The sequence below is a fragment of the Dreissena polymorpha genome, chromosome 6 (genome assembly GCF_020536995.1).
Source record: "Dreissena polymorpha isolate Duluth1 chromosome 6, UMN_Dpol_1.0, whole genome shotgun sequence".
Taxonomy (NCBI): Eukaryota; Metazoa; Mollusca; class Bivalvia; order Myida; family Dreissenidae; genus Dreissena; species Dreissena polymorpha.
Genome location: NC_068360.1, coordinates 19854483 through 19872233, shown reverse-complemented (window position 1 = coordinate 19872233; position 17751 = coordinate 19854483). Strand labels below are relative to the sequence as shown.

At 34.0% G+C, this 17751-nt stretch overlaps 2 protein-coding genes across 2 annotated transcripts in view; both read right to left on the bottom strand.

Moving 5' to 3' along the window:
- Window positions 1-17751, bottom strand: part of LOC127834603 (uncharacterized) — a 129220-nt gene that overhangs the window by 25000 nt on the left and 86469 nt on the right. The gene's annotated exons all lie outside the window — the stretch shown is intronic.
- Window positions 9612-15530, bottom strand: LOC127834605 (uncharacterized). The gene is made up of 2 exons (XM_052360619.1): window positions 15022-15530; window positions 9612-10821 (listed from the first exon to the last, which is right to left on the bottom strand). The coding sequence occupies exons 1-2, from the start codon at window positions 15446-15448 to the stop codon at window positions 10448-10450; spliced, it is 801 nt and encodes a 266-aa protein (XP_052216579.1). The 5' UTR covers window positions 15449-15530; the 3' UTR covers window positions 9612-10447.

Genomic DNA, 17751 nt, shown 5'->3' with positions numbered 1-17751 from the left:
ATTTACTGTTCATCTCTTCATCTATTTCAATCACGACAGGTTAATTGCTTTTAAATTTTCTACAAACACATATATCAAACCAACCTTTTACATAAACATCTCCCCCATAGATTTTATTTTGATGTGCGTCCTTTTACTCCTGTTCGTTTGTGCATTCTAGAATTAGAGTTTTCCCCAGTCACACTGACGTGTCGATGCTGATATCCCTTTTTCAATCCAGGGTGGTCTAGCGACACTGTTTGTTTATTGGACTTGCCTGCCTTAAAGGGGCCTTTCACACTTTGGTAAAATGACAACATTTAAAAATAATTGTTGCAGATTATCACATTTTCGTTTTAGTCATGAAACAGTAATACTAAACATTTACCATGCCCTAAAATATCCATGCTATGCATCTTTTGACGGTTTAAAACCTGAAAATTATGAAGCGTAACAAACGCTAAATGATATAATAATTTGGAGAGTTCTGTTGTTATAATTATATGTTGTGACAATATAAACATTGCTTATATAAAGTATTAAATACGACCCTGACTGTATAAGAACGGATGGTCGGGTGGTTTAAATGCTAGACCTTTACTCCAAGGGTCAGTGGTTCGTGCACAGTTGAGTATTACTTCTTTTTATTTTACTGGAACATTTTAATTCAAATGTTTACATTTATCAATAAAAAGCATTAAATAACAAACTTCAACACATGCCAAAATCACTGAAAAGGTCCCTTAAATTAGCCAGAGACGTGTCATACATGTAAAGAAATCCCTAAAAATCTCATTTCGACGGAAGATGCTCGCTTGTTATGAAATAGCTCTGAAATCGATTGGTTGATCGCCACTTGCATGTCAAAGTTTATCTATTCCAGTAAGGGTTGCATCTGTTTGAGATTTTAAAGTAATCCTTGATAATTTGCATAAGCATAGCATAAGCATAGCATAAGCATAAGGTTATAGACTGTATGTATCTGTTTCTGTTTGTGCATACATGACGTAGGAAATTTATTTTCAAAGAAGCAATATAAATAAAACAGTTTGAATGTTACATGCTATTATAATTTCACTTTAAAAAATTGAACTATTTTGTTTTGTATACATACATTATTTTTTAGCAAAATTTGCTTTTTAACGATTCGAATAAATTCACAATATCAACAATTTTAATATGTCAGACAAATTACTATTTATCATTTTCTGGGTAGAGCAAAGTGTAAAAACTGGCAAATGGATGTTTAAAGATTTGTTAATTGCTGTGTGAATTTATTAAAATATTTTTAAGAATAAAAGCATTTATTTCGGGACAAATAAGTTATGTTAATCATGCCTTCATAGTTCAACGTGTGTTTTGCAATAAAACAAATAGTATAAAAAAAACTATAAAGTATACCCAAAAATTGCACCATTATGTTTTTTCTTAGACCGTGTAGATAAGAGACAGATCAAAACCCCAACCTAGATGGACCCGACACTCCAATGCAATTCCCTGAGTGAAACGCTGTAAGGAATGTATAACTTAACTTGTTAATTCCTTATTATAAACATTTTGTGACGATAAATGCTCGGTTACTACTTCAAATATATACTTAACATACAGTTTTATTCAGTGAATTGCCTCCAAAAATACTGATTGAAATCTTCTCTTGCTGTTGCAAATTTACTTTCATATCTTTTTACAATAGACATACAGAAACGATTTTTTTCGTGCCCAAATTTTATCGCACCCAAATTCTTTTTCGTACCCATTTTTTTGGTCGTACCCAAATTTTGTTCGTACCCAATTTTTTTGTACCCAATTTTTTTTGTACGCAAATTTTTTTCCTACCCAATTTTTTTTGTTGTGCCCAATTTTTTTCGTACCCATTTTTTGTCGTACCCAAATTTTGTTTGTACGCATTTTTTTTTTGCATAATTTGTTCGTACCCAAAATTTTCGTACCCACATTTTTGTTCGTACCCAAAATTTTCGTACGCACATACCGAATTGCTGTGATGGAGATAAACTTAAATTGATGCTTTTTTATCCATCCTCTTCAAAAGCATCGTCACACCAGTACTGTCAGTACTTTGATTTTCATTTGTCATTGATTATCCCCACGCTCCGAATTGGAGCGGGGATTATGTTGTTATCTTCGCCGTCTGTCCGTACGTGCGTTCGTCCTGGCCACTATCTCCTCATACACTATTAGCACTAGAACCTTTAAACTTAAACACATGGTAGATATCAGCATATGTGCGGCAGTGCACTATTTAGAATTTTGATCTGACCCCTGGGTCAAAAGTTGTGGGGGTTGGGATGGGGCCGGGTCAGAGATTTTTACTCATTGTTTTAGGTTATTTTACATACACTTCTTCATTTCTACACCGACTTACTTCAAATTGATACTGAACATCTCTTATGGCAATACGGTAAATCTCAACTATGCATGGTCCCATTACCAACCCTGGGGCGCCCGCCCACAAATACCATGCCCACCCAAAATTTTGTTTTAACATAACTTCCTCATTTATTCACCAATTGACTTCAAATTAATACTGAACATCTCTTATGACAACACGCTCTATCTCGACCATCCATGTCCACATTACCCACCCCAGGGCCCCACCTACATAGGCCACACCCACCCAAAATTGCCTTTTACTATAACTTCTTCATTCCTACACCGATTCACTTCAAATTGATACTGAACTTCTCTTATTACAATACGGTCAATCTCAACTATGTATGGCCCCATTACCAACCCTGGGGCGCCTCTCTCACATAGACCATGCCAACCAAATTTGTTGTTTTAACATAACTACTTCATTTATTCACCAATTGACTTCCAATTTATACTGAACATCTCTGACGACAACACGGTTTATCTCGACCATCCATGTCCACATTAACCACCCCGGGGCCCACCAAAATAGGCCTTGCCCACCCAAAATTGCCTTTTAATATAACATCTATGCGGCGTGGGGATACGCGTCGGCCTCTGCCGCGCCATTTCTAGTTATATTTTGTAAATGAACCATTATCCTTATTAGGTTCTTCCGGGATTAAGTCCAAGTTCCGGTAGAGACCAGTCACCGGCTTCTCTATCAAGAACCATAAATATGGATTTATTTAAAGCCAAAGGTGAACGCCGTGCTCTTAACCATTTGTCTTTTGGAAGATTGGTGTCTTTGTAATTTTGAAAAAATAAAAAATACTTGCTTCGAGCTTGAGCGCTTCATACAATAAATTGAACATTATTATCCTTATCAACAGTATTCCTTATATAATTATATTTTGTAAATGAAACATTATCCTTATAAGATTCGTTTGGTGTTAAGTCCCAGTTCCGATAAAAATCCGGCACCAGTTTCTCTACCATGAACCATATATTGAACATATATAACACACCTTGATTGTAACTGGATTCCAGTGGTTCCACCGGGGCAGGTGCCACTGCCGCGTGGTCAATGCTGGGGCCCTATTGTGGACCGACACCCGGCGTTGACATGGCCCACAAGGCCTTCGTTACTTCAAGTCCACGTTTCCTCAAGCGTGGTGGCATGGTGATATGAAATTTAAAACCCGATTAATTACAATCACAGAAACCAATAGAACAGCTGAGTTAATAAATATGGCGATGACGCCAGCAACTGCACTGCTTCAGCTACATCAGCAAGTAATAAGTGCACGACAGAAGGTTTCATTAATGTGTGAGTTTGTTTTATTATCATTTTTATCATAATTAGTATTATAAGCAAAGGTTATATTATTGTGTGTGTTTTTTCATTCAAAATCGGGTCCGGTAATCGGCCCCATACCCAATGGAAAAAAATTATATTCTTCCCAAATGGGAGCTTGCAATTAAAAACGGAAGATTTCCCAATTTTTTATATTTTTTTTATATCTCAATATTTTGTTCAACTCCCAACCATATAAGTTCAACGTTAGTAAATATAATACTGAAAACACTTGTATTCTCAATTTTGAACCATTTTGTAGCAAAACAACAGCACCACTCATTTCCAAATTGTAATCAAAACTCCACAAATGTTCCCAATCCATAAGGACCCGGCCCCATTCTCAAAATGGTGAAAAAAAACACGGTATTAACTTAAATCTTATGCCTAGTATCAAAACAAATACGGTTACGTACCTCCGTGGTGACCACGTGTGTTTTTTTTTTTAAATAAATCTTAATTTTGTAAATATATATATATTGTGTTCGCATCGTTGCAAACAAACACAAATTCAGAACCGAAAATTAGAACTTGCACATTTACAGATTTACAAAACCACGTGCTCACGACGACGTGCTGTGTAATTTATTTTGATCTCTCTAACAGGATTAAAAATTAACAAAACTGGATAAAAAGTAAAAGTAACTACAATTTGCCGTGCGATAAAACATTATTGAATAAACACAAACGTCAAAGCAACTTTTTTATTTAAAAAAAATAAATTTTCAAAATAAATTTCGAAATAAGCAATGAATGCCACTTACTCAGCAATGAGACAACTGGGTCTTGCAGCCCAGTATATACTATGGTTCAGCGCCCCATGCGGAATAATTATGTTTCATGATATTTTGTATGACGGATAACTCGTATAATATCAATATAGTTAAAATAGCTTGCGTTGGATAAAATGCTTTGTTCCGAAGCGAATAAACATAAGTTATATTGGGATAAAACAAATTAATGAAGGGCAATAACAAAAAACAACTTTATGAATAGTTTTATTATATGCACACTTCACGTTTTCTAAATGTCTTCAATCAAATTAAGACGTTTTATTTGTTTTCTCCTTTAACAATGATGCATACATAACAGATTTAAAATTAACAAAGGGCGATTACGCTTAATATACTTCATATGTAGGTATTGCCCTTAACGATGTCTTGTTTTAAGCCATTATATGAAAATTTATTTATTGAAGACGATCACTTCTTCGTAGATATTCTCCACACTATAAAAAACTTTACGTGAAATACGCCATGGGCAATAATTCCACAAATACAACACGTACTCGTGAAAAACGTCTGGTGGTTCTTGAATTGTGCATTTTCTCTCAATGTCCTATAGCGATGCACACTTTGTTATGTTATGACATTTAATACTTAGAAAGTTATGCTCCGCTAAAAGAAAAATGACTTAAAGCCAATTACTATGTAAATCCGTAGTTTGCAGTTGTTGTTTGTGAACCCTTTCATTAAATAAACTGATTATGCTCCAAAAGAGAAGCGGAATGGAATAAGGGACGGATGGTCAGACAGGAGGACAGACTATCGGCTTACTACGTGCCACCCTAGGGGGGGGGCATAATGATATTTTGACCGAGTTAAAAAAACTGTAATGTGTTATGGTTTGTCAACATGTAGGTCATTAGGCTTTAGAGTTTGATGAGTAAGATAATTAAGAAGCCAACTAATATGACGTTTTCCCATATTTGCGTGTAATGATATGTTGACTGATTTCGAACGTGGTTCAAATTCGTTGAAAAAAGGCGGCGTTTTTTTTCCTTTTATTGCTTAAGTCATATCTTTTTACACTTTAGAAGTATTTTTAACATGAAATTGAAATGCAGTTCATACTTGCCTTAATTTATTTTAAAAAGTTATTGTTATTGTATATTTAACTTACTAAGATTGTTTTGAATAACTCTTGACCAAATGTTTATGAAGCTTACCCATTTTTTGCTGTATAATAATTTAATATAGAAACAATTGATTCTGTTCCGTTAAAAACATTTTAGCACGGGGTATGTTGCAATTTGCGTTATATGACATTCATTATGCCTATTGTCAAAACTTGTGAACACTCCAGAAACTATATTTATTGTGCAATCATAATGACTATTGTCCACAACATTTGTTCTAATGATATCTCGTTCGAAACTGGTCCACGTGGGTTCAACAAATAATTAGTCAGGTCATATTGAAGAACACGCTTGTTGACAATTTTTTAGTCACTAGTTTAGCCAAATAAACACTTAAAGCTTCACATATATTTGTTTATTTAACGTCTAGGCTAAGTAAAAATAATATTCCAGGCCCGTTGAAAAAAAGACGGCTATCTAAGAAAATGGTTAGAATCCTTTAGAAATGTAATCAATGTAATGGGGTATATCTATTTGAAACACATTAATAGGTTACATTTTACCCAATGATAATGAAATATTCACATAACTTTTTTTCTTATTATTGAACGCATATTTAAGAAAAATGGTTATTGTACATTAGACAAAATACTCGCCAAGTATATGTAATGTAACAATTTTCCTCATATGACCCAAGTAACACTTGTATGGCGTCTTATTTTCTTGATTTTTTACGTTTCTCTAACAAAATGAATAATACTATCGGTTATCAAAATAGTCATTAAAAGCCATATTTAATTTACTTGGTATGAATAGTGTTTTAATTTAGATACATTTTGTGCTATGTGGGTTACAAAACAAGTCAGAAGCCATATTAATGATTTCATCGTAAAAAAGTGTACAGCGCAAGTAGTTTTAATCGGGTTTCCGATAAGCGCCCTATTGCCTGTTGGCTCGATTGTGTTTAGTTTTATTATTCTAGAAAACAATCACAGATTTTAATGAACATGACAAACATGGCAAATTAAATATGCATTTTCCTTTTAATTGAGTTCTACCTGTGACAATGTGGTTATTGTACACGCGTACGTCGGGGAGATGCAATACTGATCGGCAGCCGAAACTTCTTCCTGGAAATAATCAGTTATCTGTTTCTAAATGACATTATTCATATTCTTTTAATAATATAACAGTTTGTATATTAACCAGGTTTGATAGACTGCCCTTACAGTTAGAACTCCCCTCGTTATAATTCACACACACCGCGAATTGTTTTAGTTCGTAAGCATTAAAGCAATTCAGTCCAGGGCATATATTTTTTCCCAAAATACAAAAACATGGAGTCGGTATTAGTTTCAAGATAACAATGAGAACATCGTCTTGCTGTAAAGATATCTCCTTCATTTTTCCGACGTGATTTGCCGTGCTTGTGATGACCTTCAGTGACGTATGTTTGTCCTTCGTTCGACGTCCGTCGTATATCGTCCGTCGTCAAGCTTTTCTATGTGACCAATCTTAGGGCAAATTTATTGCTATTAATTCATGAGCATCGGATAATATCTTTTTTTCCAAATTATCTATCGGCCGAGTTCGCAAGCAGCCGTCATGAAACTTGCTCCGTGCATTTGTTTCGCGGCCGATGTTGAAATTGAGCGCCTTAGGGCATTGGCTCTCTTGATTAAACGACTCCAATTTTCCTGTTTATGTTAATAAATGTGTGTTTAGCTGCTGAGCGCTAGTTCGGTTGTGAAGCAATGCTTTTTCATGTATGTTTTGCTACATCGTTTTAGTAAGTAAACAAGTTTCGGTGATTTTGTGATTAGATCTATCAGAACGAGCGGTCGAATGTTTGTGTTCGAGATGGTTTAAATAGACTCGGATGCTGCAGCTAAATAAATAAAAGGCTTTTTGTTTTATTCACTCCCTAGAATCGGGTATAAGGATCTGGGAAAATTAAGTTCACTAGTAAAAGTGTAATAAATCAAAACTAACTGTTCCTTTATCATGAGGTGACATTACAATGGCTAAGTTATATCAAAGTTAAAATAAAATTTACTACGCATATGAAACGGCCTTTACCTTTGGGCACAACATGGTTGACCGAGAAAAACAACTGACCTCCAACCCTTGAAAAGTTGGTTTGCGATACCTATTTCACAGACCAGAATGCCCCTTATCGGCCGGAGAACTTGAACTGAAGGGTGGTAAGCACCGAAATTGATACCCACACATGTTCAACTATACAATTAATACCAAATCGACAAAAATTTTAAATGAAATTTTAAACAAATTAATTATTATTTTAATTTACGATCGTGAGGTAAGTGGAATAATACCCATACGGCAATCATGTATCCTTGCATCTATTTAACCAGATTCGAGAACAAACAATGATCTATTTATCATAACGGGAATTGTATGCTTAAAGTTCAGTGTCAGGTTAATTATAATAGACTATATCCAGAAATAATGTGTACCTTAACCTTGGACTTAATCATGTTTTATAAATGCAATTTATTGTAGCGATATTTGTTAAAACGTTTTTTAAAATAAAATATAAGCATATGCCGGGATTTGTCAAAACAAAATGGCCATACAACGACACCAAATTACTACTTGCACTCATGCGTATCCGCATCTTAAAACATGGCAAAAAAGCATAAAATTCGTCGGTACAAACTATGCAGACCCATTTTGTCTACGCATGATTAATGCACTTAAATAATCACTTAGGACACTGCATGTAATTTGAAATGATTTTAAATACGTAATCTTTATTATTTTCAACACTCGAGCAAATTTCGGATTAGGTTGACGATCACAGTCAACGTCCTTGTCAGAGATGTTCTTAAAAACGTTTGTCCGCTTTAAAACAAGACGGTTTCAAAATTCATCCGATATCATTTTAAGGAATTATGTGATAATAAGGATTAAAATTAACAAATACACACACACAATAAAACAATAATTGATTGTGGGAATAGGCGCATGCGTTAGTGCGGTTAATTCAATACGCACGAAAGGTGACACACAAGCTGTGCAAGTTGTTAAAGGGCATTCATGGGCGAAACATTATAAATCTTAAACACTGAACCATATACTATGGTTAATTCTAGTGTCTCGTTTCGATCAAAGGAATTCAGGTGTTTGAAGCGAGCTGGGACGTATATGATTTGTGCAGTGTGTACCTTCAGTGCGCATATTGAGTAACATATTTCCTGAAATTCATTTCAAAACTTGTTTGTACAATCTAATATCGACATTTTTATTTGTGATTTGTTTAAGTTCAGGACAAATTTCTGCATTTGCAAATTGATTTTCAACGCTTATTGCTTTCTTTGTCTTTAACAATATAACGCGAGTATCGTGTAATAACGGGTGAGACGGAGTAGAGGCTGCAGGAGTCACGGCCGTTCTCCAAATGTTTGAATTGCGAACAAAAATATTTTAGAAAATCATAACTTATTAGTTACTATCGCTGGTCAGTGACTGTTACGAATGTATGCCCACCGCTTTAGTTAGATTGAGGCCACGGCTGCAAATGCTTGGGCTTGGTAGTGGTGTCCCATGATCATGGTATTTAAAAACTGTAAAGACCTTAATGGGGAAATCTGTAGAATAATAAACAGTGTTTTTTATACTATTTGTTCGACGTACTGGCTAAACTAAATAATTACAGTTTGCGCGTTCACATCAATAATAGGTCCCGATATAAAGTATGTAATTCTTATCATAAAAATTCACATAACACGTGAACGCATTTACCAAATCAATGTTTTTTAGCTTGATACGTGCCTTAAATGTGTACCACTATAGCTCTTATAAGGACCATACTTACACAACCCCGATCACCTGGGTCGTCGAAAATAATACTCGTATCGAACTACAGACTAAATTATGCAAATAAATGCATTTCCGAAAATGAAAATGCAAGCACGGAAAGTGCTAAACAAGCTTGCCAAATATGGTAAATTTTCAATGAATAAATTATATTTTGACAAATTTAGATACTTTGTTTTAACAAGTGTATTCAGATATAAGTTATGCTTTCCAATTGTATCATACAGTGTATACAGTAAGAACCCGACTAGTTCTTGTAGTTTACTAAGGGTTAATGTGGGTTACTACATATAGTAACGGTATTGCATATATATTACATTATCAAATATTTGTAGTGAAAACATTTACTTTCGTGTGTACAGTGTAACTAAATTTGATATTAAACAAAACGATACATTTTAAAGTGATATACCAAACACGTTTGTCAGATAGATATTGACATTTCAAAAAAGCATATATGTACATAAGTAAGTCAAACTTACTGCAATAAAAAATAGTGACCAACAAATTTGTGCCAGTCATATAATAAAAAACAAAAAAAACAAACATTAGAATTGTACATATATGCACATGTAATATTTAAAGCCGTTTGAACATGAAACAGAAGAAATTTACTTTTTAGTTAGTGTTCATTTGATAATTCGTTTTAAATTGTTGGCATTTAATTAGTTATACATCATATATTTAATAAACGCAGCGAGACATACCTATAACCGAGAGCTAGTTAAATACAGTACAACAATATATAGCAACAGTATTTTAAAGAAAACAAAAACACATAAAACATGCATTATATACCATTAAAACCGATGTTATTTTTTTTGTAGTAAACCTGTTTCATATATGTCATGCAGATATGCATGAATAACATTAATTTAACAAACGAATATACGATAAAAATATTTAAATACAGTCGAAATACATAGAATTTTTGTGCTAAGAAAGCACATAATTGGCGTCTTCTTCCTCACGAAGTGTAGTGTGCTGCATTGCATTATATTGTGGTTATACATGGATCAGTGTTCCTGCAAATGAACTATATCTCAGTGAATCTGCATACAACGAGCTCGATCCTGTTGCGCGCACCCAGACCATATCCCCATGGCAACCGCTGCTGATACCTGCATAGTCACACATGGTACAGTACCGGTAGCATCATAGTGAATTGACCTCTGTAATGCCTTGTCTCCATGCACGATTTCAAGGTAAACATATTGCTTGCTGTGGTGGACACAATACTGGACACTGAACAGATACATTCCAGGGATGGAGGCTGTGAATTTTCCTGTTGGAGGATCATAACCTTGTCCTTCGTTTACGTCCACAGTCGGAAAGACTACATCCTGACCACTTGATAGATCTGTGATGCCAGCCGTAATGCGCGCACGGAAGTAAATTGTCGGGACGTTTAACTGATCTTAAATAAAGAAAATATATTCGTTACAAAAACAGTAAAGGCACATATATATTTTTTTTGTATTTGGGATTTGAATAATCTGTAATATATTTCAAATGTTACCATTTTATTTGTTTCAGTAAAATAATTGTTGCGGTTGAAAATAAAAATACTGATTATGCTTTAACAAATGAGCAAACAAACAGTTGTTTGTTAACAATGTTTGCATAGCATCGGCCCCAACGTGTGCACAAAACGCATCTGTACTTAATTAAATAAAATATCGATTAAGTTAACAAAATTTAATTGTATACTGCAAAGTTAAACAAACGGATTAATCAGACGATGACCTTTTTGCAGAGTATCATAAAGATTGTTCCGTATAAGTTGAACGTTTTCTAAATACAAACGTATACATGATCGTGATCATTAGACGTCCTCTTAGTTATATTAATGTTTTATAAATGTTGATAACAATATTTAGAATTAGTAAAGGAAATTACTCTTTCGTCTATTTTTCTTATTTTACAGTAAAAAACAATTCTGGTTGGAATATCAGGTATATTGACCATTGAGTCGATTTCTGTTTTGCATTTTTTTGTATTAACATTTGAATGTTATTCGGTTAAGTTTGACACATATCGTCAGCATAGTGTCGGATTTTTCTATTAACAAAACACTGAATATTATCGTAAGGCTATCACAAAACAACAGCAACAATAGTTTCCAATTCGAAATATATTAGGAAAACATATTTTAGAAGACAATGCACGAAACGGAATGGTTTTTAAATTCATGTTTTACATACTGATATAAACAAACATGTGTCAGAGACTCTAAGTCTAATTATTAAACTGAATATCGTCTCTTATTGGCCGATAGACAACCATTTGTCGGCTTCGAAATAAGATTTACATATATTCGCAATGTATAGACACTAGTAAACGACGTGAAACAATAAGACTTAACAAGTTGCTTTGTAAATTCGCGAGACATGCATATTTTAGAAAAGATAACATTGCGTCCTCTTGCTTTAGCGCATGCCGTAATTTCACAAAAATGATAGAACGTCGAAACCGAAATCAATATTGTTATTTAGAAAAGGTAAGGTGGAGTACAAGAATCATAAACATAAATTCTATTAAATACATGGGTCAATAATCATATTATTAACACAAACATTTGGGCCCCTACAGTGATTTCTCAGTAAGTACACTGCAACTAATAAATGTAATAGAAATACAACAAAACACAGAAAGTTATTCATTCAACTCAGATACGCCAATGATTTACTAAAAATTTCTCAAGTGCTTTGTTATCATGTTTTCTTGTTTCTAAAAAAGATAAATGTAAACACGCAAAATGTATCACCGTCAAAAATCGTTCCGATTTGTTATTAAATGTGAAGTCTGAAATAAATGAAAACAACAACAGACTGTTTTGTACAAACATTAACTTGTACACAATATTACATGAAATTTCAAACATGTGCGTCCCGGAAATTTGTAATGTATGAGCTTGTTTGATAATCGCAAGTTAAACAGATAAAAACTGTTCAATTTTCCATCACAAAGCACAATGCTGCATATTTTAAAGCAAAATGGTTTTGCGTTATTTTTATGCTTTTTAATTTGTTATTCTGACAATATAAATTAATTAAAAAATCAGAAAAAACAGATTAACTGAAAGGTTTGGTATTAAAATAGTTAAATATTTGTTTTCTCAACTGAGGTGTGTAATAGTACGACAATTAAAAAAAACAACATTGTTAAAGAAAACTTGTTTATTCTTGCATTATAAAAATACTCATCAGAACAAATTGATAACATGTGTACATACACACATTTACGAACACATGTAGAAACATTATTTTCAAGGGATATTATTGGATCAGGGATACTTAAACATAAACCATGAAATATCCATAAGAATGTTATTATTAACAGACCACAACTTGCACAAATATTCAAAACCTGATAAGCTTGGTAATAATAATGATATGATGACGAAAATAAAATATTATCTTACCACGTTTTTGCAAGTATTTTTCTATTTAGTCAATATCCTCAAAGTGCCGTCTTTTAAATACCGAATTACACATATGATATTTAATAAAGCATCAGTTAATTTACCTGTTTAGTTATTTGAATGTAAATACTTCCTCGACCTTATTTTGCTGCCAATTAAACCTCGAGTAACAAACCATGCCGTCGGACGGATATAATCATACAAATAATCAAACAATGTAAAGCACGAACTATTTTCCCGCGAATTGCGCAAAGACGAATACCAAACAGTACAGTGTTGAGCACAATAAATAATAACAAATTAAAACGTGAAAAATTTAAGGAACAGGTGCCAAAACTACATTTTTCCCCTACCCAATCTTTGTTACTTGAATAAAGAATTGTCATTTATGCTGCGTACACGAACTTTTACACATATTATTATCTCGAGTGATCTAATTTAATTTGGAAAAAATGTATTTCTCATGTGCCGACCGATGCTCGGATATGATTAATTCTAGGGATGCAAGAGGTTACAAAAATCAGTAACCGGTTAACCTTTTGCCGTAACCGGTTATTAACCGGTTAACCGAAACGCGTTAGGTAGTTTCAATGTTAGAGTACATAAAAATGTCATACTGCTCGAACCGCTCTATAGAAACGAAAGTAATTTCTTATTTGAGATCGCTTGCGTCATTATTTTATTTTTGATTGGGCCGCTTATATTACGTTCGCGTCATATCGCTCACACAATTGCTAAGTCAATATTTCTGGCATTGTCGTGAACACATGCTTCAACACGTCCCTTCAGACCAAACTCATCCACACAATCCTTAAGGCGAATAGCAAGGTTTTCGCCGGTATGTCGCTCTGGCATGGCGCGGATCATAAGTATGCGCGACTCCATTGACCAGTCTTCTTTGATGTAGTGTACGGTTACTGTGAGGTATGCTTCTGTGGCATTGGATGTCCAGGAGTCAGTTGTGAGGACGACTGACGTGCTTCCCTGAAGACTTGACAGCAGAGACTTCTTTGCGTCATCATACTGCTGGTCAATGCGCGCCCTGACGGTTGTTCTAGAAGGCACCTCGTACTGCGGATTCAGAAGTTGCATCAGATGACGAAAACTCTCGTGTTCCACGATTTTCATGGGCACGTATGCCTGGACCACGAAATTTGCAAGGGCCTGATTGATCGCCTCGCTCGAAGCAAGACGGGGGCCATAAACCTGGTGTAACGTCTGTTGCTTTGCCACATCCGGACTGGCCTTGTTGTTATCAACGGACGGTTTCTTAAATTTTATATGATTTCGAAGATTTGAGGTGCCGCCATGCAGTTCAATTGTTGCACTGCATAACAGACAAGATGCAGTGCTCTTGTCTGCCGATTTTCTGAAGTGTTTCCATACCTCGGACGGTAATGGTGGCATCGATGGTGACGTAAATTACAATAATTGTAATACTTTCTCAGAAACAAATACGACGTTAACTCGACAAGATTTTAACTACGAATGCATTCCTAATAAAATTGTTACTTATTAAACACGGTATTTTCGCGAGCAATCAGTGTTGGATATTGGTTAACAAAACATCAAAAAGCCGTGCATTGTCTAAACTGTTTTCTTTTATCGCGAGTTCGATAAACGTGTCAATTACGTCTTCGCTAATAGCCCCCACTCCCCGCAGTTCGCTAGTTAAATTTTCGCGAGTCAAACAAAACAATGGTGCAAATTATCAAAACTAACGCCTATTTGTTATCATAAAGGTATTGATTTATTGCTTTATTGCTGTGTTTGTTGACACGTTATTTATTACCGTCGACTGTGCGGCATGTTGTTTTAACTAGTCGCCAGCGCAATTTGGCAGTATGTCACGCGAAAAAAGTAAAAATGTAAAAGTTATTCGATGAAAAAAAAACACAATCAATTTTGTTCCCAGGTTAACCTTTTGACGAAAATGTAACCGGTTAACTGGTCGTTCGGTAGGTTAACCGGTTAACCTTTTGCATCCCTAATTAATTCTAATAAATAAATAAAAACAATCTGACACACAAAGCAACCAGTTTCCCTGATCTCTGTGTTAAACACTTAATATATGTTGAATGTTTCGAATTTTCTTTAGCATACAGCATATTGCTTAAAGTAAATATATAAAACATTCAATAAATGTATCAAACAAAATACACGTATAACACATGACTCGATCGACACACGTACCTTTAAGAATATTGACTTCCTTTACAAGTTGCTGTACCGTCACTGAAGCATTTTCCTTTATCTGTGATGAAGCTTCAACCAGTGCGCCCACATTTGCAACTAACGTTGAGTTCATAATGTAAGATGCATTCGAAATAAAATCAGCAAGTTGTGATTTCATTTCGATTTGTTTCTTTTCCATAACTGCCAACGTAGAGTCCACTTTTGTCTTTGCATCTTCTAACTGTGTTAACGCATCCACAACTTTGGCGTTCGTTTTCATTATTTCATTCAGAGTGGTTTCTAGAGCCAACTCGTTTCTAAGGACTCTTTCTAACAACCGCTCTTCATAGTCATATCTCGAGCAAATCAGGCTCGAGGGCTCTCGTGCACAAGTGGCGACAATCATGTGTAGTAACGCAAACAAGCCTTTTTTCTGTAGATGCATAGTGAATATGTGCTTCTATAATTTCAAAAAAGTTGAATCCTATTCCTTTGCAAGTAAAGCCTTGAATGATCGGGTGCTGTCTGGACTCTAATGTTGTTAACTCTGGTATTTATGGTTTAGTTTTCTAATCTGTTATGCACATTACATTCATGTGTTTATCACCATGTTTGTGATGGAATCATGTGAAACATTCACATAAATTTTCGCTATCGCACGTTTCAAACTTCATCTTTATGTAATCTGACATGTTTCATGTATATTTTTTGTATTGATTTACATAAGATAAATGTATTCAAAAAAATATGACAGCCCACACATCGTTGATATTTAGAACACCGCAAGCAACCATCAAAGATTTAATAAAACGCATTAGGCTCAGTTTTGCAAGGAACGATGATTATCTTAATTTGACTTAAATTCGGATTTAACGAGATTGTGTTTGGTTAATGTGAGATGTGTTATCAAAACGGTTTCATTTTATTAAAATGCACGAATATTAAAAAGAACACTTTTTGAGGAAATCGTGAACCAATTTGTTAACTTGTAGCTTTCTTCCTCGATCCGATTGTTATTGCCCAAAGATTTATTTTTTTGGAAAAGCATGACACGGAACTAAAATGTATTTGCAATTAGGTATTGTTAATGTAGTATTAAGCCGGACTATGATTTAAAAAAACACACTTTTGTTTGGATTTATTATTGCGCAAAATGTGTTTCTGTATGCACTGTATGGTCTCAATGATAGAAAAAATTGCTATAAGGCGATTACTATATAAATAAAGAATAATTAATACAAATGCAACATGCGATTAAAGACTGAACAATCTTTAAAAGTATGCTTATTAAACCACTAGCGGGTAACCAAACATGAAGACATAAAACGAATGCATTCATAACGCTATAATAAACAGAGTGCTTCTTCGTTGTAAGGAAACCTACAATATAATATACAGTTTTAAACGGACAAAATAAAACAAATATTGCAGACGTTTGTATCTGGATATATCCAGGAGCGTAATACAAGGTCATAAATAAAGGTCAAATATAAAATATAAGAAATTTATCCAAAGTACTGCATCCGAAACAGTGTTATTTCCACTACACATGTATTTCGAACCAATTAGCTAAATTGATTAACACAAAAAAAAGGAAGTTATATCACTATGGTGTACCATAATTGTTACTGAGAGTTGAAAAAATATGTCATTGACAATTTATGTATCGAAATAATCGTCTATACTGCATGGGAATTTATATATCATAACAAATGGTTGCTATGCGTGGAATTGCTCCTTCCTCTTATTAAGTGTTAAGATACATGCACAATTTTACCTTCGACATGCAAACTTACAGTCGGTAATTGTTTGTTCGGATAGTGCTTACAATTATATATAGTAAATGGTCACACATTTATTAGATATCAAGATCTAAAATAGAAGTACAATTTTCATTAACATTTTGATAAAATTCGGCGGCACCACAATGGGTCAGTCACTGTAAGTTATTGGGGCTTACGATTGTATGGGAACACATACCAGAGATGTTATATTGGTCGGAGTTCATACTTCATCGATTTGCTATAATGTATATAGTAAGCGTTCTTGCCTATTTAGGATTTGTATACTTTTCATCAATTTTAGCCTACTACTTGCGAACTCCTTAAACATAAATTACACTGTTGTATTACGTTTTATTTTCATAATTGGATTTGTCTGCGCACATTTTTAAACTGCACAATATTCGTTAGACTGTGGAATATCCTTTTAACCGATTCCGAAACGAAAACTAATGTATTCATAGTAACGGTTCTTTTTTATATTAATTTATAAAGGTTAAAGGTAAGAGTGCTTTCATATATTACTGGAGTTTGGTCAGTGTTTTTTATAGCTTAATCATGACGCAATATGTGTTTAAATATTGGAATTGTCCATTTTCCTCTAATTACAATAAACATTATGTTATGGACTCTGTTTTCCCTAAGTTTTGTTTTATTAAAAAGGTGTGTCATTCAGGAAAAAGATCAAAATAATTTAACAACACATTTAACAGAAATATGAATATATAGTTGAGCATCTTCTTTGTTGTCAAAACTTTGTCATATAGCAAGGTGAAAATGCTTACGCTCAGGTTATTAAACATGTTTTATTGGGATCTCCGCAACTTGAAAAAATCTCATCCGTGAGGAAAACAATATTGACAAATTGTATTCGTTAAAAGGAGTTGTAATCGAATATAAACTTTGTATACGGAGTGCGTTTTGAAACGATTTAAATTGTTTTATCTATGTTTGTATTAAGATACTA

Coding starts and splice junctions, on each gene's coding strand:
- LOC127834605 (XM_052360619.1), bottom strand. CDS start 15,448: ATGCATCTACAGAAAAAAGGCTTGTTTGCGTTACTACACATGATTGTC. Junction 10,822..15,021: donor GGAAGTCAATATTCTTAAAG/GTACGTGTGTCG, acceptor TCTTTATTTAAG/ATCAGTTAAACGTCCCGACA.